Raw genomic sequence first — 27,679 nt, forward strand, 5'->3', positions numbered from 1 at the left:
TCCAGGTAGTTAACACACAGTGAAATATTATTTTTAAGTGTACAATTTAGTGATTCAACACTTACTTATAATACCCAGTGCTTCTTATGACAAGTGCCCTTCTTAATCCCCCTCACCTGTTTAACCCATCCCCTCCACACCTTCCCCCTGGTAACCATCACTTTGTTCTCTATAGTTAGGAGTCTGTTTCTTGGTTTGCCTCTCTCTCTCTTTTATTTTTTCCCTCTATGCTCATTTGTTTTGTTTCTCAAATTCCATGTGTAAGTGAAATCATATGGTACTTGTCTTTCTCTGGATGACTTACTTCACTTTGTATTATACTTTCTGGCTCCATCCATGTTGTTGCAAATGGCAAGATTTTATTCTTTTTTATGGCTGAATAATATACCTGTGTGTGTGTATCTCTCTGTATGTGTGCCACATCTTTATCCATTTATCTGTCAATGATCACTTGGGCTGCTTCCATAATTTGGCTATTATAGATAATGTTGCTATAAACAGTGGAGTGTATGTATCACTTTGAATTAGTATTTTTATATTTTTTAGGTATTTACCTAGTAGTACAATTGTTGGATTGTAGTTCTATTTTTAGCTTTTTGAGGAATCGCCATACTGTTTTCCAGAGTCAGCATCTCAATTTTTATCTGCATTTCAGTTTTGTTTGTTTAATAGGTTCCAGGCCCTGCATGGAGCCCAATGCTGGGCTTGAACTCATAACCCTGATATCAAGACCTGAGCTGAGATTAAATGCTGGATGCCCAGTGACTTAGCCACCCAGGCACCCCTGCATTTCAGTTTTTACATTTAATATTAACCTGATTAGTTTTTCACATAGTATCTAAAGTATATGACTCCAAAAGTTGAAATAGTAGCACTTCCATACCTTATCAAAGAACTTTCCACCTCAAAAAACAAAGAGCTGGAAACTTGTGTTTGAAATACCTGCAAACTTCCTGTAGCTATTGGTTTTTCTGATCTCCTACAATTTTTGTTTTGTCTTATGGTATCACTTATCTCTTGAACTCTTCCTTCGTGAGCCAATAGTTGTTTATCTCTTTTGCTCAGCTTCTTTATTCTCCATCATTTGGTCTTCTATATCACTAATTCTCTCTTCTACCTCATTTATTCTAGCAGTCAGAGCCTTCATTTTTTATTACACATCATTAATAGCTTTTTAAATTTCAGCTTGGTTAGATTTTAGTTCTTTTATTTCTCCAGAAAGCGCTTTTATTTCTCCAGACAGCATTCCTCTAATATCTTCTATGCCTTTTTTTTAGCCCAGCTAGCACCTTGAGAATTGTCATTCTGATCTCTAGATCGGTCATATTACCAGTGTCCATATTGATTAGGTACCTGGCCTTTGGTACTGCCTCTTGTTCTTTTTTTTTGTGGTGAGTTTTTCTGCCTTGTCGTTTTACCCAGATGAGAATATATGAACAAGAGAATAAAATACTAAAAGAGTGGCAAAGACCCCAGAAAAATGTATGCTAAACAATTCAGAAGAGACTCCAAATTGGGGGGAGAAGAAAGGGGGTAAAAAGAAGTTTAAAAAAATTTTTTTAAATTAAAAAAAAATATATATATATACATATATATATATGTATATATATATATTTTCTTAGACTGGTGAATAGAACAGAGTCACCCACTTGATTTTGGGTATATTTTGGTCCCTTAGAAAAAACTACTTCCCACAATTTTAAAGAAAGAAAATCATATATGTGTGTGTGTGTATATATATATATATATATACACACACACAAATAAGGGTAAACATGATGAAGGGATGGAATATGACTGTAAGGATGAAAATTTAAAAAAAAATTCTAAAAAAAATGAATTGATAGGATAAGTTGGTTGGAAAAAGAAAGAAAAGAAAGTGGAGAGAATTTCCTCAGGCTGGAGATTAAAACAAAGCCCTGTGCTAGATTTAGGGTATATTTTGATCTATTTAGAAGAAATTGTGTCCCAAAATTTTTTTAAAAGAAAAATCCCTATATGTTATACAAAAAATAAAGTTAGATACAATGAAGGATAAAATAGACTATAATAATGAATGTTTAAAAATATATTTTTAGAAAGATATTGTTTAAAAACATTAAAAGAGGTGATGAAAAGTTTAAAAAATTAAAATAAGAAAATAAAATGTAAAAAATTTTATTAACTTTGCAAGATTAAAGGATCATGGGGAAAAAGCCATGAATTCTAGGTGTTGCTTTCCCCTAGCTCTGAGGTTCAGCTATTCTCCTTGATTGGTGAACCTGGTCTTGGCTGGATGTTCTTGCTGATCTAATGCAGGAGGGACCTGTTGCAGTGATTCTCAAATATCTTTGCCCGAGGAGGAACTGCACTACTCCTGCCAGGGGCCAGGCTAAGTAATCTGCTCATGTTCACTCTCGGAAACTTTTGTCCCCTGAATGTTTTCTGTAGAGCACTGGAGGACAGGAATGAAAGTGGCAGCCTCCCAGTCTCCAGCCCAGAGGTGCCAAGAGCTCAGGGCCCCACTCATCAATGCGCCCTCAGAGAAAAGTGCTCAGTCACTACCATCTCCCTGGTCTCTGGCTGTGCTCTGAGCTCACCGGGCCTGTGACTGAGCATTTCTGTCTCTGGCACACAATCCTGTTTGGAGTCTCCAAATCCAGCAGGTTCCTGCCTCCAGAGAAGGAAGGTGAGTGTCCCCAGATCAGCCACTGGTGGAGTCCCTGCTCAAACAGCAGTGGTCTGACTGTGCCGCAGGTCACAGGTACCCCGGGCTGAGAGCTCACTCCTAGGCTCTGCCTCTGTAGTCAGCTTCCCTGCTCTGATACTTGCGAGCTCTGCTGCACTCAGACACCCCCGATCCTTCTGTGACCACGTGGGACCTGACACCACACTGTCCCCACGAGGCCTGGATCCCTGCTTAGCCTCTGGAGCAATGTCCCTCAATGGAGCAGACTTTTAAAAGTTCAGATTTTGTGCTCCATTGCTCTGCCACTTGTCAGGAGCCGGCCCCTCCCCGTGCGGTCTATCTTCCCATTGCTTTGAATTCACTTCTCTGCACATCCTACCTTTCAGAAAGTGTTGGGTTTTCTGTTCTAGAATTGCTGCTCTTCTTCTTTTTGATCTCCTGTTGGGTTTGTAGGTGTTTGGAATGGTTTGATAACTATCTAGATGAACTCCTGTGACCTGATACCATCTCAGTCTGCTACTCCTCCACCATCTTGACTCCTCTATCTCTTTTACACTCCTTTCTTAGGAAGGTTGCTTCAAGTTGTGCTCTGACAAATTCAAAAGGTAAGCCAAGAACTAATAAGCAAACAGTGGATCCAACCTGATGGTGGGGTGATCTGGAGTGGGATGTGTGAGGTCCAGGGGGTGTGTCTTGCTCCCTGACAGTGAAGAGAGGAGGAGCCATGGTGCAGGAGGAACCAAGGATGGTCTAGGGGCCAGTCATGCAGGCCACACCCACTTTGGTGTAGAAATAGGGGAAGGGGAGATAGAAGAGACAAAGTGTTGTCAGAGGGCAGAGAAAGGGTTCCAGGTTTCAGAGCTCAACCTTCATTTTTTTTTTTAAATCAAAATATAGTTCACACGATGTTACATTAGTTTCAGGTGAACAACATAGTGATGCAACAAGTCTATACATTATGCTATGCTCACCACAAGCGTAGCTACCATGTCACCATGCAATACTATTATAATACCATTGACTATATTCCCTATGCTGTACTTTTTATCCCCATGACTTATTCATCCTGTAACTGGAAACCTGTATGTCTCTTTCTCCTTCACCATTTTCTCACCCTCCCCTTTCCTCTGACAACAGTTCGTTTGTTTTTTCTATTTATGGGTTTATTTCCACTTTTGTTTGTTGGTTTATTGGTAGATTCATTTTGTTTTAAATTCTACATTTAAGTGAAATCACATGGTATTTGTCTTTTTCTGACTGACTTGTTTCAATTAGCATTATGCCCTCTAGATCCAACCATGTTGTCGCAAGTGGCAAGAGCTCATTCTTTTTTATGACTAATATTTCATACACACACACACACAGTACATATACACATACACCCCACATCAGCTTTATCCATTCATCTATTGATGGACATTTGGGTTACTTCCATATCTTGTTTCCTGTAAATAATACTACAGTAGATATACAGATGCATATATCTTTTCAAATTAGTATTTTATTGCCTTTGGATAAATATCCTATAGGGGAATTACTCGATTGTTTAGTATATCTATTTTTAATTTTTTGAGGAACTTCCATACTGTTTTCCACAGTGTCTATACTGATTTACATTTCCACCAAGGGTACACAAGAGTTCCCTTTTCTCCACCTCCTTGTCATCATTGTTATTTCTTGTGTTTTTGAGTCTAGCCATTCTGACAGGTGTGAGATGATATCTCATTGTGGTTTTGACTTGCATTTACTTAGTAATTACTGATGTTAAGCATCTTTTCATAGGTCTGTTGGCCATTTGTATGTCTGTGGAAAAATGTCTACTCAAATTCTCTGTCCATGTTTTTATTCAATTGCTCATTTTTATAATATGGAGTTGTAGGAGTTCATACATTTTGGATATTAGCCCTTTATCATATGTATCAATTGCAAAGATCTCCTATTCAGTAGGTTTTCTTTTTGCTTTTGATTTCCTTCACTGTGTAAAATCTTTTTATTTTGGTGTACTCCCAATAGTTTATTTTTGCCTTCATTTCCCTTGCCTGAAGAAACATATTTAGAAAAACATCGCTAAAGCCAATATCAAAGAGATTACTGCCTATGTTTTCTTCTACAAGTTTTATGATTTCAGGCCTCATATTAAGTCTCTAACTCACTTGAGTTTATTTTTATGTATGTTGTTAGAAAGTGGTTCAATTTCATTCTTTAGCATGTAGCTGTCCAGTTTCCATTTATTGAAGAGATTATCTTTTCCCATTGTATATTATTGCCTCCTATGTCATAGGATAATTGGCCAGTTGAGCATGGGTTTATTTCTGGGCTTTCTATTGTCTTCTATTGATTTGTGCATCTATTTTTGAGTCAGTACTATATTGTTTTGATTATTATAGCTTTGTAGTATATTTGAAATCTGGAATTGTGTTACCTCCATTTCTGTTCTTCTTTCTCAAGATTGCTTTGGCTATTCAGGGTCCTTTGTGTTGCTATGCAAATTTTAGTATTATGCAGTTCTTAAAATGCTGTTGGTATTTTGATGGGGATTGCATTGAATTTGCAGATTGCTTTGGGTAGTATGGACATTTTGGCAATGTTAATTCATGAGCATGTAATATTTTTCCATTTTTGTTGTCTTCATCTTACTTCATCAATGTTTTATACTTTTTGAACTATAGATTTTTCACCTCCCTGTTTAAATGAATGCTAGGTACTTTATTCTTTTAGTTGCAGTTATAAATAGATTGTTCTCCAGATTTCTCTTTCTGCTACCTTGTTACTAGTGTACAGAAATGCAATTGATTTCTGCAACTTAACTGAATTTATTGATTACTTCTAACTTTTCTGGTGGAGTCTTCAGAGTTTTCTATGTATTGTGTCATGTCAACTGCTAATAGTGACAGTTTAACTTCTTTCTTACCAATTGGGATGCCTTTTATTTTGTGTGTGTGTGTGTGTGTGTGTGTGTGTGTGTGTGTGTGTGTGATTGCTATGGCTAGGACTTTTAGCAATTTGTTTAATAAAAGTGGGAGTAGACATCCTTGTCTTGTTTCTGATCTTAGAGGAACTCTCAGCTTTTCAACATTAAGTTTGATATTAGATAAGGGTTTATCGTATATGGTTTTTATTATGTTGAACTATGTTCCCTCTAAATTTACTTTGTTGAGAGTTCTTATCATGAATGGATGGATGTTATACTTTGCCAAATGCTTTTTCTGCATCTATGGAAATGATCATATGGTTTTTATCCTTTTTCTTCTTAGTGTGGTGTATCATGTTGATTGATTTGTGAATATTGAACCAACCTTGTATCCCTGGAATAAGTCCCACTTAATTATGAGGAATTATTTTTTAACGTATTGCTGAATGTGGTTTACTAATATTTTATTGAGGATTTTTTTGCATCTATGTTTATCAGGATATTACCTGGTAGTTTTCTTTTTTCTATAGTATCTTTATCTGTTTCGGTATGAGAGTTATGTTGGCTTCGTAGAATATATTTGAAGGTTTCCTCCCTCTTCTGTCTTTTGGAATCATTTAAGAATAAGTATTGACTCTTCTTTGACTACTTGGTAGAATTCACCTGTGAAGCCATTTGGTCCTGGACTTTTGTTTGTTATGATTAATGATTCGATTTCATTACTAGCTATCAATGTATTCAAATTTTCTATTTCATCGTGACTCAGCTTTGAAATATTATATGTTTCTAGGAAATAATAACATATATCAGTTTTTTCAAGGTAGTCCAATTTGTTGACATATAATTTGTTTTAGTAGTCTCATTATCCTTTGTCCTTCTGAGGTGTCAGTTGTTACTTTCCTCTTTCATTTCTGATTTTATTTATTTAGGTCCCTTCTCTACTTTTTTTTATGACTCTGACCAAAAGCTTAGCAATTTTGTTTATTTTTTCAAAGAATCAGTAATTTTTTTTTAAAGATTTATTTATTTATTTATTTGAGAGAGAGAGAGAGAGAGATAGAGGAAGAGGGAGAAGCAGACACCTTGCTGAGTGGGGAGCCTGACAAGGGCTTGATCTCCTGTGTCATGAGATCACAACCTGAACCAAAAACGAGTCAGAGGCTTAACCAACTGAGCCACCCAGATGCCGAATAAAGAACCAATTTATAATGTTATTGAGTTTTTTTCTATTTTTTTCAGTTTTTATTTCATTTATTTCTATTCTAATCATTATTATTTCCTTCCATCTACCAACCTTGGGGTTTGTGATATGCCTTCATTTCAATTTTTACGGTAAGTTCATAACACTTCAGAAACATTCACGTTTGCCTTTGTGTCTACAACTTCTATCCTGCTATGTATTCCTGCAGTTAGTTTAATCTAAATAAGTAATGATAGACCAGTGAATGTAGAGAATAATTAATGGTATTTAAATTACATCAGTTTGGTCACTGTATATAATTATGTGGAGTTTAATTGTGTTTAAAATTTTAAACCCAAAGAGTATGCAAACTGAGTGGTATAACATTTTTTTGTTCAGTAAGTGAAAATTTTAATTCACACAAAAATATTATCCTCAATTTAAACATAAGCTTTAAAATTGACATCTGTTCTTTGAATGTTTTTTATTTGTTTTAAAACTAGAGTATGAATTAACAAATCATTATTATTGCATAATTATTACTGGAAATAATTTTGTTATGTAAGGGAGAGGAGTGTTAGAGTGATCCCCTCTGTGTATCAAATGTGCTAGGCATGGTGCTGACTACAACTGTTGCCCAGAGGTTATGTTCACTCTTCGTGTTGCCCACGCTCATTGTAACCCAAACATACTCTTTTGTGATCCTGTTCTCTTCTCTTTCCCTGCCATTCTCAACAAACCCATTAGTCAATGCAGTTCAATTCAAATCTTAAATCAATATTCTTTCGGACATCTGCCTCCCAGTCTATCACTTTCTTGACTCTCTTAAAAAAGTTTTCACTCTTAATTAAGTTATCTATGCTACTATATTCATCTGTGGATTGACTTTTCTCAAATTTATATCTCTAACTCTCACCTTTCCCTCGAACCCCAGACTTATATACTCAAATCCTATGCCACAGCTCGAAGCTGGATGTCTAATAAGCATATTAAATTGACTATGATCAAATATGATTTAATGTTCTTGCCATATCTATGCTGTCCCAAGGGGTCCCCATTTCAGCAAATGGCATCATTCTTCAACAAGTTATTTAAAATATAACCTCAATCTTTCATTATGCTCTTTCACCTATATGTCATACCCAGTGCATCAGTAAAACTGATTCTATATGTAATGAAAATTTACCCAGTTCTGACTACCATTTGGTACCCAGAACTGTGCAAAACCTTGCTGCTGGGTTTCCTTGCTTACCTCTTTTCCTCTGTCTCTTCCAGAGCAGTGGCATTAGTAAGCTTTATAAAACATAAATGTTCTAATAAGCCATATCATCACTCCTTGAACAAAATGCTCCAATAATTTCCCATCAAATTTACAATAAAACCCAGAGCCCTTATGTTGGTTTACAAGTGCTGTATAACCAACCAGACCCCAGTTGTGTTTTTGACCACTTTCATCACTTCTCTTTGCTTTACTTATTTTACTCTCTTTGGCCATACTGCCTTTGTTACTATTCCTTCAACACACCAACCATCTCCCTGCCTTGGGTTCTTTATATTTGCTTGCCCCTTAGCCTAAAACATTTGTCCCAGCTTTTTCTATGGTTTACCCCACACGACTACAGGTCATTGTTTACAAGTTATCTTTTCTGAGATGTCTTCTCTGAACACACTGCATTATATGCAATAGTGCAGAAGTGTATCCAATTGCCTTGACTTCATTTCTTTTTTTCAAGGCATTTTTTCAATATCTGACATATTACATATTTATCTTCCACCTTAGAGTGTAGTATCAAGGGGGCAAAAAATTCTCTACTGCTGAGTCACCAGAGCCATAATTTATATAGAGAAGAATTATAGTCACTGAATTAACAAATGGGACAACTGTACCCAACTTTTATAGTAAACACAAGTCTGTGCTCTTTCCTGCTCTTTATCACTCTTTTGTCTCCTCAGCTCCTACCTGGGCTTTAAGGAAACATCCTTGACTTTTTCTAGTGTCATGGAGCCCCATTCTCAAAGTTTCCTGAGAGAGATATGTTGAAGAAATAGCTGGTCCCTGGAGGCATCTTTAGGGAAAGAGGCAGTGAGGACCATGACGGCAGCAGCAGGGCTGGATTTCCCCACCTGACTGCCTCCAACAATGGTGATCCAACAGCCATTCTCTGCTTCATCTTGCTTTTGAATCATGGGATTCAATTCTGGTGACCATGTGCCCCATCCTAGAAAATAAATCACCTATGAGCCCAAGGGTCTTATATAAGGGACTGTAGAAATCTACTCAATTTCTCAGCCACACCAGAAAGGCAAATCATGTGACCCAGAATGGAACAATGAAATATAAGGGGAAATCTGCTCGAGTTTCTAGGGAGAAATCTTGCTTTGAAAATGAAAAGGCAAAGCCTCCAAAGAAAATGGCTTTACCCCAGTCCTTCCTTCCTTCCTGCTCAGGATTTTGGCTGAGGCTGTCATGATGCCTGCCACCTTGGGACTATCAAGAGAGTGATCAAGGACAAAAATCCAGTGAGCTGAGGATTGTAGGAAAAAAGGAGTAAAGTTCAGGCTGGTAATGACCCTATTGAACCTCCAACAAGAACCTTGCAATCAAAGACTATGCTTATGGTTAATAAAACAATAAACTTCCCTGTTTATAAACCAGTGCTAATCAGGTTTTCTGTTACTTTCTCACAGATGAGATTAGCCAGGGACAATAAAATGATGTTTACACAGGTAACAATTAGGGCTCTGCTGAGATCCTAAAGTCACCTCTTCCTGATGAAGAAGCAAACAAAAGCCTTTTAATATGGGGATGTTAACAGAAGGCTTAGGTGCTGGCCTTTTGGTGTTGCCAAGAAGAAAGGAAAGGGAAGAACAGAAGGAGGAAGAACAGAAAGCTCTGGCTGAGAACCAGAGCAAAAGCAGTTGGTCCTTATCATAGACACACTGAATTTATCACAGTTGTGTGTCACACCCTAGCAGGCATTTCTTTGAAGATAGTACATCTGGGGAGTGTATATTTATGTTGTTCTTGCTTGTGTGTTGAGGTTCCAGGTCAATACCACAGGATATATAAAACCACCTTTCCTGATCAGTCTTTATAGACCATTTCTGAACTTCTCGGTGAGTGAATTTGCTCTGCAGCTACCCTCTAATTCTTCAAGCCACTTGGGAGAGATCTAAGCTCTCCCATACTGATACTGATACTGATACTGATGTTCCTCTGTCTGTTCTCTCTTGAAACTCTCCATGTGCTTTTTTCTCTTCCTTTCCAACCATAGTGGAGCTCAGAGATGTCAGCATTCTATTTTTCCTCCCATCCCCAGGACACTGCCTTTCAACAGGATGAAGTCTACCTCTTGCATTTTTCTCCTTCTCATCCTCGTCCAGCTGATGATCCCAGAGACTGCTCCGTGTTCCTTAGACTCTATCATGGATACAAAGATAAAAGAAGTTCTCAACGGCTTGGGTAATTGACTGGGGGCAGGGAGTGGGATAGAACCCCTGATTATGCCTCCTATCCCTAAACCTAACTTGTTTATTCCATCCTCAAATACTCAACTTCTATTAAGTCCATTCAAGCTTAACCTTCCTGCCCTGAGCTCTACTCCCATATCATTTTTGGACTCCTGGTTAAAACTGCAAGTTTCCCTGATGATAATAGCTTGATGATGTTGGTGATGAAGAGGAAGATAGTTATAACTTATGAATACTCATTATGAATGGAGTATGATGCAAACGTTATCTAGATTACTTAATATTCACATTAGGAAGTAAGTACAACTGTTACTTTCATTTTACAAATGAGGAAACTAAACTTTAAAAGCTAGTGAGTAGCATGATTATGGACATTGATACCTCTCAGGTAAAAGGAGATTTGGAAGGGGATTATGGGAGATAGATATCATGGGCAATATCCCTTCTTCTCTCCTATTCAGAGATAAGTACTTCTCCAGCAAAAAAGATGACATGTGTCAGTATCCAAAGCTCAGGCAGACTGTCCTCGTGCCCTGCAGGTAAATAGCTCCATGAGGAGGAATGGTGGGTAAGATGCCCTATGCCCTCCCCTGACCATCCCTTTCCCCTATCTCATGTTTGTGTTATCCTGGGGCTGGGTCGTAACTCTTGGTTCCCAGTGATCTCTTGCCCATTCTCATTTCCCTTAACAAGGCTACCAAGAGCTCTTGAGTTTCTTCCTCTTCCCTTCCCACCTCCCTTTCATGACTTCACACACCAGCCTCCCTTCCCTCAGTTGTCCTGTTATGATCTGTCACCTACCATTTCCCCCTGTCATTCATCTCCCAATCTATTCCCTTGTTTGGGTGGGTAGGGCTAGCATAGAGGTAAATATATCATAAATCTAAGGAAAGAAATGCCCAGGCCCCTGAATTTCACAGGTCTCATCCATGGCTTTATACCTAACTTGGTATTAGTAGTTTTGTATTTTTTCTCCTTAAAGAGGGCTCTTAAAACTGAATTACCTTTCAGCCCTGCAAAACTTATATCTATCATTGGGCTGCACAGAAATGAAAAATGGTAGGAGTATTCCTCCCTCACCTCAAAATGCAAGCATTCTAATTTCTGTGTCTCATGTGCCCATGTAGGGATGGTTGTCACTGGCTGTGCCTGTGGCTATGGCTGTGGTTCCTGGGATATCCGGGGAGAAAACACATGCCACTGCCAGTGCAGCACAATTGACTGGACCACTGCTCGTTGCTGCCACCTGACCTGAGGTGGAGGAGGATGAGAACCCAGCTGTGTGACCATGACTGCAATGAAACCATACGCCAAACAGGAAAACTGACTCAAACTGTCCCTTTTATTTGTTACAACCTGCTTCTTGGGTAGTAAAGACAATGTTTGCATCTCTCGTGGTTGTATTTTTGATGTTACTGCCCCGGCTTAGAATTGCTCTAGCCAGGAAATTTCTCCAGCATCCTAATTACTCCATTTCAGCAAGGATGAGGAAAAATACGGGGGAGAATGGGAAAAAGTGAGATTGATACTCCAGTCCCCTAGTTCCCTCATGTTTAACAAAAGGATGATGACTGTGCCAGGCATTTTGCTTGGCACTTGAAGTGCAGAGAAAGCAAATAACGTGCATGCACTCATGGATCTCACTGAGTAGAACACTGGGCTCCAGACTAAGTGCAGACAGACTTTCCAAGGTGGGGACAGGTAACGACAGTTTTAAAAGAATAAATTTCTAGATCTCTGCTTTGTGTATATACTGTTTCCTAAACTTTGTGTCAGAGAACTATTTTGATCAAAGTGATGAATTTGCCATTGTCTTTCTCTCCCATAACAAAAGAAAAATACAGCCTTTACCTAACATAGAACCTGCCAGAACATAGAACTTTTTAAAAGTCTAGAATCATCAAAAGCCCATTTGTTTATAAGTGAAGAAATCAGTTTGTATTCATTCATTTTTACAAGTACTTATTGAGTTCTGCTGTGTGACAGGCAGTAAGATATAGTGGTGACTGAAATGGGCAAAACTTACTACATTCATGAGCTTCCATTCTTTTTTCTTTTTTAAAATTTTTAAACATTTATTTATTTATTTAGAGAGAGAGCGCAAGCAGGTAAGCAGGGTAAGGGGCAGAGGGAGAGAGAATCTCAAACAGATTGTCTGCTCAGTACAGAGCCCAACGTAGGGCCAGGTCTCACAACCCTGAGATCATGAGCTGAGCCAAAATCAAGAGTCTGATGCTTAACTGAAGGGAGCCACCCAGGTGCCCCAGTGGAGCTTCCATTCTAATTCTACGCTTCCACCAGCTGGGATTTTTATTACTGTCCCAAGGACAGAATTAGTCAAGGACAATGTAATAAAAACCGGGCAGATAACAACCAGAGTCCTAAGACCACACATTTATTTATGCCTATTCCTGTTGAAAGAATAAACAAAAGGTCTGTAATGTGAGATGTCAGCAAAGACTTGGCAATTCTTGGCAAGCTAGCTGTAAGTTTGTGAGGCTGCCAAAAGAGAGGAGGTCGGGGGGAGAGAAGGGTGGAAAGACTTACCCAGCAGAGAACCAGAGCAAAGGCAGCTAGTCCTTTCAGCCTCTTTCTGAAGGCTGGACTCTCCCCAGCTGCCTGAGATCCCAAGTACTCTCTGTGTTTGTTGGGGGCAATGGACAAATGCCCTTGACACATGCTGCCAGGGTGAAATCGTCCCTGCCCTCCCAGCTTTAGCAGACTTTCCCTAAACCTGGCTGTGTGAGTCTGAAGCAGAGCTATGTTCCCTCACATCTCTCTCAGGAGTGCTGCAAAGGCATCCAGGCTCCCCAGTCCAGTTCTTCCCTACTGTCCTTTCCCATCTCTCCCCTCTGGACCCCAAAATTGTTTCATCTTCTCTCCACATGTTCCTCGTGGCAGGGTGTTGTCTTCCAACAAGATGATATCGTCGTCTCACCTCCTCCTCATGACCGCTTCCACCTCATGAGCTCAGAGGATTCTTTGTGCTACTTACATTTCAGTAGAGATGAAAAGGTAAGAGCCATTCTTGGGGCGTTGACCGACTTACACTGGAAGGGGAAATGGAAGCAGGGGCAGTCATATCCCAGATTCTCAACCCTGCTACTAGACTCCACCGCATTTACTAATCCATCTTCAGATGGCAACCTCTAACTAGAAGATTCATCCCCAAATTCCCTGCCTTCTCTGCCTTATGGGCTCATAGAGCTGCTGGTGGCTCAGTGATGAACTCTACACCTAACATTCTCAAGCACTTACCGTGTGTTAGGCACTGTTAGGCATTCTATTATTATTTTATTAACTACTCACTACAACTATGAGATAAGCGCTGCTATTTCCATTGTGCAGAAAACTGAGGCTTAGACAAGTTACATAATTCATCCAGCAGCACACAGCACACAACTATCATCATTCTGTGGCTCAATCCTGGATACCTTGACTCTAGCAGCAGGGTGATGTAGAATTTAGGGGAGGGGAATGGTCAGTGTAGGCCCTGTCTTAGCTCTTGATCTCTCCCAAAGAATGCAAGCCCTCAGCTCTGTTCTAGTAGTGTCACTAATGAAAATAACCTGTCCTCCTTCCTCAAATAAGCTATTATATGAAGATGGAGGTGTTTGCTCACCCCTTGCCCTTTCTCATGCACCTGGACTCAGGCTTTCAACCCCTTACTATACCAACAGCTTTTTTCCAAACTCAGGATTGCAGTGTCATTGGGTTGGGTCGCAACTCCAATACCCATAATTTCCATCCTTCCCTCCCAAGGGGCTAATTAGGGACCTAAGGTTTCTTTCCACGCCCTTCTCTCTTCCTTCACCTTCCCTACACCAACCTTCCCTCTCATCGATGCTCTGCCATATCACCTCCTTCCTCTTCGGCGTCCTCCCTCTTCCCCCCCCCCCAATCTAATCCTGTGCTGTTTCTGCTGCCTCTGAAGGGAGGAGGCGAAGGATAATGGGGGAGGGTTTGCTCATGTGCCTGGGCCTGTGGCTCTTGGGATGTTCAGGGGGACACCATGTGCCCCTGTGGTACAGTCCTGCAGGGTGCATGGCCCGCTGCTACTTCCTCATCTAAGTGAAGGAGGTGAGATCTCAGCCTGGGGATGATGAAGGCAATAAAACCATGACCCCAACCAGGAAAACTCTACCACCTCTCCTTCAAACCATGACTTCTCAAGTACCCTCTGCCTGTGACATTCCTGCCTTATCAGTAGTAAAGATAGTCCTTTCACCTCTCTGCTTGTGTTTTTGGTGTTACGATACCCTACTGAGGTGCTAGGAGAGGGCAGAGAGCATAAAATTGGTGGTGGGAGAAAGACACTGTAGCTACCAACCACAGACTGTGACCAGCTACAGAGGCAGAGACATTAGAAGCTATGTTTGATGTTCGTTAATTGTTTCTTATCTTCCCTTTTTTTTCTCTCCATTAACTTTTATGGAGAGCACTGGGTGGTAGCTAATGTTTTTGGTTTTAGTTTTCAGGGAAGAGGAGAATATATAGCCAGGCTCCTTCCACATTGAGTCACTGTGTTCTACCAAGCCAGAGTTCCTATCTTAACAAATATTTCTATTTTTTTTTTTTCCTCTCCTGGCTTCAGGATCTGCTCCTTCTTCTGAACTTTTGTTAGATTCTCCTTAGTTACACCTTACCTTGGGTGTGCATCTATCTCCTGCTGCAATTCTGACAGATAAAATCACCAGTAACAAGCCTGTCCCTCCTCCATGACTTTGTACTTCAAGGAGTACAAGGGGGTTAGAACCTTCATAGAACTTATATATTCTAGATAATCACATATTTTTGCCTTGACTGCTCTCTCTGTTGATAAAAGCTCATACTATTGGCATCATTTCTATTGCAGCGCCACAAACTAAGCCCAGGCTCCTGGTCCTTTGAGAAGCATTAGCACATACTAACAAGCCACTATTTACCAAGAGCTATGGCACGAATTTTACACACACTGTATCATTTAAATGTCACAAGAATGGCAAATCCACTCTACTCATTGCTCACGTCAACTATATTGGAGTCCTCCCTGATACCTTTCTTTTCCTTACCTGCCACATGGGGGTACTCAGTAAATGTTTTGAATGAATCAATAAACACTTCTGTGGTAAAGGTGTTACCTATATTTTGCAGTAGCAACTGAGGCTGAGGGCCACTGAGAAACTGTTTAAGTGACACAGCTGAGAAGTCAGAGCTGGGAGACTCTAACCTGTTCTGTGTGATTCTGAAGCCAGCTTTCCCCTAGACCAGGCTGTACCCCATACGGACCTCCACATTAGCCTGTGTCTGCTCTTTCTGATCCTGCCCCACCTGCTGCAACCTACTGCGCCCATTTGTATAAGATTCTCTCCTGAAATCATCTCTTGTCAAATCACTCAAAAAAATTCATGGCTCCCCCGCCGCTGCTGCCTGGTGTACCAAGTTTACAGTCTGCAGCTTAGCTCCAGCCCACTCTTCCTACCTTGTATGCTGCTCCTCCCCAGAAGATCTTCACTTTATTCAAATGTGTCTATTCCTGGTAGCCATAATCCACTCCCCACACTTCTTCTTCCTCTATGCCTTTGTACAAGCCTTTTCTTCTACCCCAACTGCCACACCACTGCCCAAGCCCAGTTCCCCATTCCCCAGCCCCAACACTGCTCTATAGAAAGCCTGTCTTTCCTTGAAGGCTAGGAGCAGACCTCAACTCCACTGAAGCTGTTTATGACCAACCCCATTCCACAGCAACCACAACTTCCTCTTGCTTCCAATATCTGTCTACACCTTCATTTTGCACTTGTAGATTGCTTCCTGTAGTGTTGATTATCTCTTCCTGTGTTATATCTCATTTCTTCTGCTATATTGCAAGTTATCTGTATAGCAAAGACAATGTCATATCCATCCTCCAGAGGGCTTAGGACAGAATTTTACATAGTGTAGGAGTTTAGTATTTGTTTCTTATATGTCATAGCATGCTCTGGAATTTAAATGAAGTAAAAACTAGATCCTAGACTGGTTACTCTATAATCAGTGTTTTATTTCAGAGATAGGAAGTACATGCTGTGTATAGAACATTGGTTTTAATTAGACAGGTGGACCTTCACACCTCATCTCTTTCACAATCTGCATGAACGTGGTTGATTCTGTTAATATCTTGGAATCTCAGCTCCCTTTTTTGTAAAATGGTGTTAATATAACCTTCCTCATAGAGTTGTCTTAATGATTAAGGGAGGTTACTGTGCTAAATGCCTAGAAGAGTGATTGGCAGATAGAAAACACTCAGTAAGTGGTATTAATTACTCTGGAACCATCAGGAGCATGTGAGCTATTATCATAGAATCATAAAATTGTGTATCCAGGAAGCCTCCCAGCCACCATCCAGTCCAGTCAGTCCTCTACTTTCTTCAGGTGATAACTGTAGGGTGAGGGGCTTAATCAAGGTCAAAGAAATCGTTAGGAAGACAGCAAGCACCAGCAGTCAGATCTTTGATTTCCCAATCCTGGGCTCCTTCTACTTTATACCCCGTTTCTCATGACCATGTCTGCTTTGGGAAGAAACAAAGTAATTGTGAAATATCAGGCATCAGAATTTCATTTTAGATGGACAAAAAGGAGAAGCCCAGAATGAACCCTGAAGCCATCTCCTTTTTTTCTCCTGCTGGGATGAAAATCCGTCAGACCACTTATGAATGAGTTACTTCTTATTTGGACAGAATACAAATATATTCAAGTATGTTAATGTCCTATTTAGATAAACTAAAGAACAAAATACCAAATTATCAAGATGCTTACACAAACATTGATCTTGGCCCTGGATATTCCTTTTTTTTTTTTTTTTTAAGATTTTATCAATTTATTTAACAGAGAGAAACAGAGATCACAACTAGGCAGAGAGGCAGGCAGGGGGGTGGGGAAGCAGGATTCCTGCTGAGCAGAGAGCCCAACACAGGGCTTGATCCCAGGACCCTGAGATCATCACCTGAGCCAAAGGCAGAGGCTAACCCGATGAGCCACCCAGGCAACCTGGCCCTGGATCTTCTACCAGAGCTAATCTATGTAACTAAATCAAAGAAAGCCATCATAAAGGGTTGATTGTCTTGCTTTTTCATGCCCAGTGAGAGAGAGAGAGAGAGGCTTTATAAGTTAGGACCATAGTCCCCATAAAAATTTAAATGTAAGGAGTAGTCAGCAGGATGGTGGACAAGGAAGTCTCTCGGCCCTCATTGCTCCACAGAAACACCAACTTGACAATGATGTACATACCACAATACCTTATGAGAAGTCTAAAATCCAGTTAAGAAGTTGTAACACGCCAGATGACCACAGAACTGAAATGGGTAAGAAGAGCAGTTTCACTTTATGCACATCAGCCCCCTCCCAAGCCAGCACAGCCTCAGCACCAAGAGAGATGGCTTTAGTCTGCAATTTCTCCCTGCAGCAGAGGGAGGGAAGTGTGTATTCAATTTTTAGCATACTGCCCAAAGGGCTGGTTTCTGTCTCAGCTCACCCAGAGCACTGATGAACCCAGCACCTAAAAACATAGAAAAGAGAAGGATGGCTTGCTGCACCCAGCCTGGCCCACAAATTTGGGGAGAAAAAAATTCACAAGAACTTGAGGCTTCTCCATAGGGAAAAAGAAAGGAGAGGAGTGTGGTTCCAATGTCCCAACTATTAATACAGCCATCAGATACCAGAAGTAAGAGATTATGGACTCCTGAGAAGACACCAAAAAAAAATCCCTGAAATTAGCAATTTACATGCAGAAGTCCAGGGAAGACATATTCATAGAAAAGGTTTGAGAGGCTCTCAGAATCTCTGTTAGGGCAGATTAGTGAAGGTTTTCTGAACCTGTCAAAGCCAGTCCATAAAGACTGGCAGAGGTGACTATTTCTTCCAAAGCTTAGGCACCAACACAAAGCTACAAAGAACATGAAGACTCAGAAACAAAACAAAACAAAAAAAAGACTCAGAAACATGAAATCAAAGGAACTGCAAATAACTCTGTGGCAACTAGTCCCAAATAAATAGAGATCCGTGAACAGCCTGACAAAGAATTCAAAATAATCATCTTAAAGAATCTCAGTGAGTAAAGGCTTTAGCTTTCCCCATTGTTACAAATAATGCAAGCAACGGTGACTCAGGCCATGCTTGGATATTTCTGCCAAATATCTCCCATAGAGTTGTTCCTGATTAAGGCTGGATTCTGACTGGCAGCAGCAAGACAAATAGTCATATAGACTCCCAGGGTAGAGGAAGAAATAAACTGCATTTTAAAAGGTTGAATAAGTACTTTGATGGGGAGAGACCAGGTATAAAATAGCACAGCTTTTCAGCTATGAGTTAGGGAATATGGGGGGTTGGGGGAGGTGGTAAAAATCTGACCAAAATCTTTCTCTTTTTATAACCTACAACACCAAAGGCATTAGAGCACATTTAAGGTAGATGGATCTTTTTGCAAGGATCTTGCCCTTACCTTCACAGGAACTCGGAAGGACCTCCTATATCTTGGCCTCAAGTAAGGCTGGTTCTTTAGTAGGGTAGATCTCTATGATCATTTAAAATCTCATCATTTATGTTTAAAGGGCATAACTGGAAGATCGTCATGTGATGACAGAGCTGTCTGGAACCAGCACAGCTGGAAAGATTCATTCTCCTTGTTGCTCTTCATCAACCCTCCCCTCTACCCTGCAAAGTAGGCTGATAAACACCATGTTCATTGAGGTTATGAGTGTCTTCTAAATAAATTTATAACTTGGGTCCCAACAAATGCCAAATAATCCTGACTGAGAGAAATGCAGACTGTTAGAATGTTACAGTGGATTGGGCCTGGTTAGAATGAACGTGAACCATTACCCAGACCTAATAAATAACAGATTTATGAGGGCCCAATATATATTGCATTTAGCATATCCACTGACAGACTGCTTTACAATCTATATCACTGTTCACCATATCCATTAGCCCTTCCAGCTCAGAGGAAGGGTGACTGATGTATAAGTCTGGGGTGGTACCATCTTCCAGACACAGCAAAGGAAAGTGCACCTGAGCAAGTGAGGTTGAAAGGTCACCTGGGCTCAAATATGTATAAATCATATTCTTGAGTTTGGAAATGTTTCTACTTACTGGGTATTGACCTAATGTCTTACATACATGACTAATCAGGAATTAGACTGGCTAGGTTGCCATGACAAAAAATTAAAACAAAATATAACAAAGTACCTCTTATCTAATTGCCTGAATGCTTACCTTTAAGGCTATGAAAGCATTAATCTAATATTCCTTTGTACATGGAGTAATAAGTGCCACAGAACATAAAATAGTACCAACCCCAGTGATTAACGGTGTTGAGGTAGAATAAGTGTTTAGATCTCTTTCTCTATCATGAACTTGTTTGTGACAGGTAAATTTTTGATTGGATCCCAGCTTAATTACTTCAGAATAATGGTTGGCTATTCTGTAATGTTCCCAGTACCTGGGCAGCTGAAATCACCACCTGGTTGTAAATCATAACCATGTCTAGCTCTTCAGATGAAACTGGGCTCTGGTGCAAAAATTTGTCAGTCTGGGATACATGTCATACCTAAAAAGGTCTGTGACCAATAAAAACATTACCATTGTGAAAATGAACATTAAACCTCCATCCCTTGGATAATTCTCAGTTCTATGACCAGACCACAGTTTAGATCACAGCAACAAGAATGACTATAGGACATAATTATAACCATCTGGCAATTACAAAGAATGTCAATAAACAAAAAACACTGAGCTTAGGAGAAGCCTTGGCAAAATGTCCTATAGTACACGGGCTTAGACTGATGTTTTTTGCTTCATGTTTTGTTATGTTTTATCATATGATTTAATTATTTGTGGTGCCGCAGGTCTTTGACTTTACGCCCTATTGAAATAATTCTATTGCTGTATCATATTTTCCTGAAGAATGACCAAGGGATCATTTTCCATTGACTACTTTAAAATAAAATATAAGCAAAATTATAAGCTAGAGATAGCTGGAATGTTACAGACTTGAAGGAAAGATATTAACTGCAAATCATATACTTGATGCTCAAGACAGGGGATGTACTGTGCTTCATAGTTAGATATGCCAAACTCTTAAGTAAGTAAAATTTGAACAGGCTAAACAATAGAATCTGCCTAGCAAGTTACCAGTTTAGGTCCCATGTAGATTCACATTTATGTCATGAAAGAGGACCAAGTCAAGGCAGAGGACAGTGAGCTGCCCATGGCATACATGCAAGTCAAATGCTATCTGAGGCAGTGATCCCAGAAGTTGATCTTACTCAACATGGAGTGTTAGCTTAGCTTGATGACCCAGAACATAAGGAAACCAATGGACAATTGTTCTTGCCTTGAATTACAGAAGAGTCTTAAGAGTTTTGTGCAGCTGTGTGGCAAGATGGGGCTGGCCTGAATAGGAATTTCTGCAAACATTAAGAATGAACTCGGGAGAAAAGGGAACTGCTCTGCCTGAAGGGAAGCTTTAGAGCCAGTGTTCATCCTTTGTGTATTCTGAAAAGGTGGCTTCCACCTGTACATCAGAATGAGGCTCCCTCTAAAAGACCAGTAAGCAAGTCTTCCTGCATTTTCTGTGGCAGCCCCCTCTGAAGCTACTCTTTGCAGAGACTATTGCACTGGTAGGAAGGTACAAAGGAGAAGAGTCTTTGTGTCTTCATCTGAAGCCATATATAGAGTCTAGGCTGCCCAAATCCTGAAACTTTTAAAAAATTTTTATTTATTTATTTATTTATTTATTTATTTATTTATTTGAGAGAAAGAGAACACAAGCAAGGAGGAGGGGCAGAAGGAGAGGGAGAAGCAGACTCCATACTTCTCAAGGAGCCCTGATGCCAGGTTCAATCCCAGGACCTTCGTACCATAACCTGAGTTGAAGGCAGATGCTTAACCAACTGAACAACCCAGGTGCCCCTATCTTGAGCCTCTTTAACAAGACCTGGTGACATTGTATTTTCTTCTCATTATTTTTTCTTCTTCCAGCTATGTCCTGGGACCTCAACCTGCTATAATCTGGCTGCAAGCTTTCTCAGTCCCTGTTTTTCCAGGAGTATCCACATACCCAATCTCCTGGGATCTTTGTAGTTTTCTCTTCTTTTCCTGTTTTGTTCCAGAACATTATTTACTAGGCAGGAAGAGAAGGACATTTTCTCATATTAACGACAAGGACAATACCCTTAGCAATTAGAAAGAGGCCTCAGGTGTCCCTAGTTGGAGGAATGTCCTTACCTCCCCTTCTTCACTGCACTGGGATGAGGTGAAAACACCTCAAAAAAATAAGGATCCCATATTTATCCAGGAGACTAGCATCCAGGGAGATTTCTACTTTGAACATGGTGAGGAAGCAATGGAATCAGTGTCCCCAAAGGGGCAGAAGAGTTGGGACAACTCTGATCTTTGGTAAACAATTGATGATCAAAGGAGATCTTCCCATTTCTTGGCTTTATATAAGATGTTTACTCCACTGTAAAGTGGGTAGCCCAATAAAGAGTGAGGTTGAATTTCCTATAAGCCTGAAAGAAAGAGGACTATAAGTCAAAGTTAAGCTGACTTAGAGAACATAAAGAATTATGGAACTTCTTGCACACTCCCATTTGTGATCATGGAGGATGCTCCCAGCCACATTTCTTTTTTTTTTTTTAATTTTTTTATATTTTTTTAATTTTTTTTTAAAGATTTTATTTATTTATTTGACAGAGAGAGATCACAAGTAGGCAGAGAGGCAGGCAGAGAGAGAGAGGAGGAAGCAGGCTCCCCGCTGAGCAGAGAGCCCAATGCGGGACTCGATCCCAGGACCCTGACATCATGACCTGAGCCGAAGGCAGCTGCTTAACCCACTGAGCCACCCAGGTACCCCCCATCCACATTTCTTAGATCCCAAGTGTTCTCAACTCATCTCAGGGGTGATTGTGCTCTGGGAACCAAGATAGAAACCCCCTCATTATTCCAAAAGTCTTAACTGAGCTTTGTTCTGAGTACTATCTAGGCTTCAGGGGCACAAAGAGTAATATGAACCAGCAGCAGCCCCAAGGCCAATGAGGTTCAAGGCACCAGGGCTGGTTTTACCACAGCTCACATCCTGGTTTTTTTGTGTGTTGCTGGTCACGCCTGCTGCCTCACCACCACCTAAGGTAAATAGGGTGTTTCTCCTTATCAAACAGTAACCCAGCCACAGCCCCACCCATATTCCTTGGGGTAACTCATTAGCCCTCACCAGTTAGGCAGACCTTTGGCAGGCCCACCTTCTCACATTATCAGGATTTTAAAGTGCAAACAATACACAGCTAAGCAAGCTGCTTTCAGTCCCAGGAATCTCCTTCAGTCCCAGGAATCAGAGCCTATCCCATCAGAGCAATGAGGGAACACTCAGAAAACGATTGGTAGGATTTCTATATCTTAGACAAGGAAAAGGTGGGTCCAAAATAGAGATTATTTCTTCAACTTCACTTTTTCTTTTATAGGGAGTAACTGAAAGTTCAAATCAAAAAAGCTATCATGAATTTTTAAAATACTTGCTGATTATAACAAATATTTTTTAGGGGCACCTGGATGGCTCAATCAGTTTAGCGTCCAGCTCTTGATTTCAGCTCAAGTCATGACTCAGGGTTATGAGACCAAGCCCTGCATTGGGTTTTGTGCTTAGTGCAGTCTGCTTGAGATTCCTTCCCCTTGTCTACGGCCATACCACCTTGAATGCGCCCGATCTCAGGTGGGGCCTGGTTAGTACTTGGATGGGAGATTCCTTCCCCTCCCCCACCCATGCCTCATTCCTCCCCCACTGCTTACACATATTCTCCTTCTATCTCAAAATAAATAAATAAAACCTTAAAATTTTTTTTAACCAACATGCATTTAGTATCTATGGTGTACTAGACATTTTGGCAAGTATTAAGTATATGACAATATGATAAAGATATGGCTGGTGCTCTTGAGTATTCATAGAGCAGTCAGGATGATAAAAATATAATCTCAAAATAATGCAGTAAGTGCTGGGTGGAAGGGGTGACCCTTGTAGGGGCCTGTTTAGCCAGAGCGACTCCATCTCGGTTAAACAGCCATTTTGTTGTTTGTGCAGTAAAACTTAAACTGACCCTGTCCTCCCCTGCCCTCCCCCATGAGGAACTTACTTAAAAGCAAGTCTGGGAAACCAGTAAAATATGGTCGACCAGTTCCTGTTAACAGAGCCCAAATACAATGACTGGTCAGGTCAGGTGGAGATAACAGAACCCAAAATGCAAGGATGAGTCAGGCCAGATGGAGACAATCTCACTGGCCAGGCTCAACCACATAGCCTTTGCTAGTCTGTGAAGCTGGGGTGGTCACTCTCTCCGTAAGAGACGGCCCTGACTGTTCAGTTTGATTCTCGGTGCTGGTGCGCAATAAAGCTTTGCTTGACCTTCACTTTGCATCAGTCTCACTCCATTGTTCATGGACCCCATCAACCCTGATACAAGAGAAGCACTTATTTAACCACCTGAAAGATGCTGAGAAGCTGAGAAAGAGTTGAGGTGAGGTGACTAGTAAAGCCCCTCGCATAGTAAGTTCTCAGTTAGCAGGAGCTCTTACTGTTCTCTCATCGGTTCGGTGGACTTGGGGGCACATGGGCCCAGGTGTCGTGTGATGAAGCAAGTGGCATTCATACTTCCACTCTCAGGGCCTCTACTACTCGCTTGGAACATTTTTCAAAATATTTGTAAAAGATTTTCCATTTATTAAAGAAAACCTAAATGGTCTGCCTGTCTCCTGTCCGAAAGGAAATGAGAGCTTTTGCCTGTTCTTGGACATTTTGTTTTTTGCTTTGTTTTGTTTTGTTTCATTTGCAATGGAGCTGTAAACAGGCAAGCAAATGAGAAGAAATCCTATTTGCCTTAGTGACCTGGAACTGACCATTTTTTACTTTATGTTTTTTCTCATGTTTCTCTGTTCAGAACCACTACCAAAAAACTATAGTCAATGTGAGGATTAAAAAGCATATACCTAAAGTTAAGAAAAAGCATGAACTTGAGATAGTTGTATAATCTCTCTATGCCTCTGTCTCCTCATGCATAAAATCGGGATAGTAATAATACACACCTCATAAGGATGTTGAAAGATTGACTAGATATCATATATAAAACATTACATAAATCTTTGCTTTAATTGTTTATGCAATGAAAATATCTTTAAAATGACTTATCTAAAGTACCATTTCAGAGCCTAGTACATAGTAAGTGCTCTAGAGTATTATTTGTCTTGCCAAAGGTATAACTTCAAAAACATTACTCTCTGCCATTGACATTAATCTCTTTCTTGTCTACACCAAATCATCACTTTTTCTACTGCAAACAGTAGTGAATCTGGCAGAATAGGCCTTCATCAAAAGCAAGGAGATCAAGCAAAGAGATGGGGAGCTGTGCCAAGGATCCATCCATTTATCATTCCAGAAAAGATAAAGAAGACATTTCTGAAGCATTAACTTATGAGCCTAGAATTCTAAATTATATCACCCATAAATCCAAGCTCCCTCTCAGTGAGACTTACACCTGACCTGAGAGCTGAAGAATAATGGTGTTATTTATCTGCTGGGGCCCCGTGGATGGCAGAGGTCCCAGAATTGACACTGATAATCAGGACTGCTGAAGAAGGGCTGACCACTCTAACTCAGCCCGTTTATTTAATCTGGCAACAGTCTCTGTCATAGAATTCAGACAATTAAAATTGTCATAGAATTCTCAGGAAACTAGAGCGCCATCAGCAGGAAATTCTCTGGTCATAGTTTGAACTGCTGGCTTTGGGTGGGTTTAAAAGGGGTGGTTTTTCTTTTCCTCCCGTCATGAGAAGCAACTGTAATTAGCAGGACTTTTTTTTTTTAACTCCTCACTTGTGGTTTTAACCTTCACTTTCCTCCTTCTTCAAGAATTTAACATCCCACAGTGGTTTAAATGTAGGGTTTACATTTTAGAAGAAAATTGGAATTGCTCATTAGTGTTGGTTATGGCAGAAGACATTTTTTTCATTTTAGATTAAACTGTCTAGTTACTGACTAGAAGAGAACAAAGGACTTTTTTTAAAAAATGCCTGCTCTCTAAGGACAAATACTATAGACTTTAATGATGTTTAAAAAAATTTTTTTTTAAATCACCAAATGAAGCTCAGACCAAATTAAGCATACTCCAAATCACCTAGGGACTATTAAAGGAATGCTCCAGAAGAAGAAAGGAGGAAACCCCATTTTTGTTTTTTTACTTCAAGATAAACTAACAGCATATAACAAGTAATTTCCTAATGCTCTGCTTAAAAATGTATTTTATTCAGTCAACAAAGGCACACCACTTCTGAGACGAGATAACTGGAAATGTGCCTTGATTTTTGATGTTCTAAAAAGCAACCTGCTGGGAGATTTGAAAGGGGTTTCAGTCTGGGAAAGATAAGAACTGTAGCCAGAGTATTGAGAGAGATATTTCTTCAACGTTCCTGGTCCTAGAAATGCCACCTTAGACACAACAATGATGCAAAGATCAACAGAGGATAGCCTGACTTCTCCGGGAGAAGAAAACTTCGACAGCTATAATCAACCCAATGGCAGAAATTCAAGTGGAAACAAGAGCAAGTTCAGAAACAAAAGGCAACATTTCAGTCCAGATCTGAGGTGACCAAAGTCACAGGAGATAATGATACAACGACAAGAAGAAAGAAGACAAGGAGGAGAAGAGATGGTCCTGGCTCTGCCACTAATTCGTTCTTGGCTTTGAACAAGTTACTGAAACTCCTGGACTTCTGGTCCCTGTTGTCGAGAGGTAAAAGGTAGGGATGAAGCATGAGCTCACCACAGGAAAGCAAATTTAGTTGTCCTGCTGGGTGCCAGGCAGCCCTCTTTTGATGCATTGCAAGATATCTCTAAGAGACTATATCTGTCTTAGAATCCAAAGAAAATGGGACTTTCTGGAGGTGAAAAGCAAAGTAAAATCTCTCCTGTCTGGGCTTTCACTGACTTACGGAGAAGAAAAACTTTTACTACTTAAGCACATAAAAGGCACATAATAAATGTCGAAGTGAACAGTTTGTTGTGATTCATGCTAGTTCATTCGCCATGATTCCTTATCATAGAGGGACGTGCAAGAATGCTGCATTTATTTCCTATAAAATGGAAAAATACCTGCCTTGACAATAGCTTTCAGCCTCACTGGTAATTAAATGCAAATTAAAGTAAGATAACATTTTCATTTATCAGACTGGCAGAGATTAAAAGAATAGAATTATCCAGTGTTTGTGAGAACATATAAGGGAATGGGCACTTCCACATATTGCTGTTGGGAGTAGAACTGATTGTTCTTTCCAGAATGACAATTGGACAATGCCATTTTCAAAAGTCCTTTAAAAAGAGAATAGTTTAAAAACCAGCATTCTCATTTCTAGGACTTTGTCCTGAGGAAACAAGAGTCCCAAAATATATACAAGATTGTTCCTGTAACACTATTTAAAATAGTGGGAAACAGACGCGCCTACCTCCCATCCTGGGTGAGTCTCCCAAGAGGAGAGTCCATTTCCAGCTCCACGTTGGATCTAGCGGATTGGCAAGGCCCGCCTCAAGACTGCCAGCTTTCCAACTGGAATTACAACATTCGCTCTCCCAGATCTCCAGCTTAACAACAGCAGCTTCTGGGGATTGTCAGCCTCTGTAATCAAGCCACATTGGGATACTGCAGCGGTGTCTGAGGAGAGATCTTTGCGAGGCATCATGGGCATCTGTGGTGACTGCAGAAGCTTGCAGGCTTCACAGTGGAGATGGAGCCGCCATTTTTGCAACCTCTGGCTGAAAGACACACTCCAAGCATCGTGGAGGAGGAAGGAAAAAGCTCTACCCCTGAACTAACCGCATCATCCTTGAGTTGTTCACCCATGGTCAGCTTGTTTTAATAAGAGAAACAATGCCCTCATGCAGTGAGTGCTTAAACCCTAAGAGTCAGGTTTCTGTTATATGAAACTCATCTTATTTGTTAATGGAACTTAAATGTTAATACGCCATCTTACACGTAAGTCCTTATAAAGTCTATTTCCAACTTGTTTATCATGTTCTGTTGAGTTGTCGTGTCAAGTACAGTAACAGTGACACTCATAAAATCATAGCACCATGCAATAAATTTCATTATTGGATGGAGCTAGTGCACCTTATTACCTCACTTTTTTTCAAAATGTCTTATCTATAAACAAATATTTATTCTTCCTGGTGAACTTTAGAATTATTTCTCAAGTTGGTCTAACCCATTTTACCTTTTGGATGTAACTGTATTAAACCTATAAAGTAACTTGGAAAGAATTCATATCTTGACATTTCATCTTTTCAGCTTGAGCATGGTATACCTTTTCATTTTTTCCAAGTCTCTATATCTCTGAATAAAGGTTTGTAGCGTTCTTTATATATAATTTCTGCACAATTCTTTCTATGGTTACTGCTAAATAT

At 40.1% G+C, this 27,679-nt stretch overlaps 1 protein-coding gene and 1 pseudogene across 1 annotated transcript; one reads left to right on the forward strand and one right to left on the reverse strand.

Annotated features, from left to right (window-relative positions):
* Window positions 1–9,757: 9,757 nt before the first annotated feature.
* Window positions 9,758–11,623, forward strand: RETNLB (resistin like beta). Its single transcript, XM_059388136.1, has 4 exons — window positions 9,758–9,876; window positions 10,080–10,222; window positions 10,692–10,769; window positions 11,358–11,623. The coding sequence occupies exons 2-4, from the start codon at window positions 10,099–10,101 to the stop codon at window positions 11,483–11,485; spliced, it is 330 nt and encodes a 109-aa protein (XP_059244119.1). The 5' UTR covers window positions 9,758–9,876; window positions 10,080–10,098; the 3' UTR covers window positions 11,486–11,623.
* Window positions 11,624–26,781: 15,158 nt separating this feature from the next.
* Window positions 26,782–27,679, reverse strand: part of LOC132010574 (uncharacterized) — a 34,177-nt pseudogene continuing 33,279 nt past the window's right edge.

Source organism: Mustela nigripes, chromosome 2 (genome assembly GCF_022355385.1).
Source record: "Mustela nigripes isolate SB6536 chromosome 2, MUSNIG.SB6536, whole genome shotgun sequence".
NCBI lineage: Eukaryota > Metazoa > Chordata > Mammalia > Carnivora > Mustelidae > Mustela > Mustela nigripes.

Excerpts from the sequence above, each read along its gene's own strand:
- RETNLB (XM_059388136.1), top strand. The coding sequence starts at position 10,099 with ATGAAGTCTACCTCTTGCATTTTTCTCCTTCTCATCCTCGTCCAGCTG. Across the intron at positions 10,223-10,691 it reads AGAAGTTCTCAACGGCTTGG|AGATAAGTACTTCTCCAGCA; the intron begins GTAATTGACTGG and ends TCTCCTATTCAG. Across the intron at positions 10,770-11,357 it reads ACTGTCCTCGTGCCCTGCAG|GGATGGTTGTCACTGGCTGT; the intron begins GTAAATAGCTCC and ends GTGCCCATGTAG.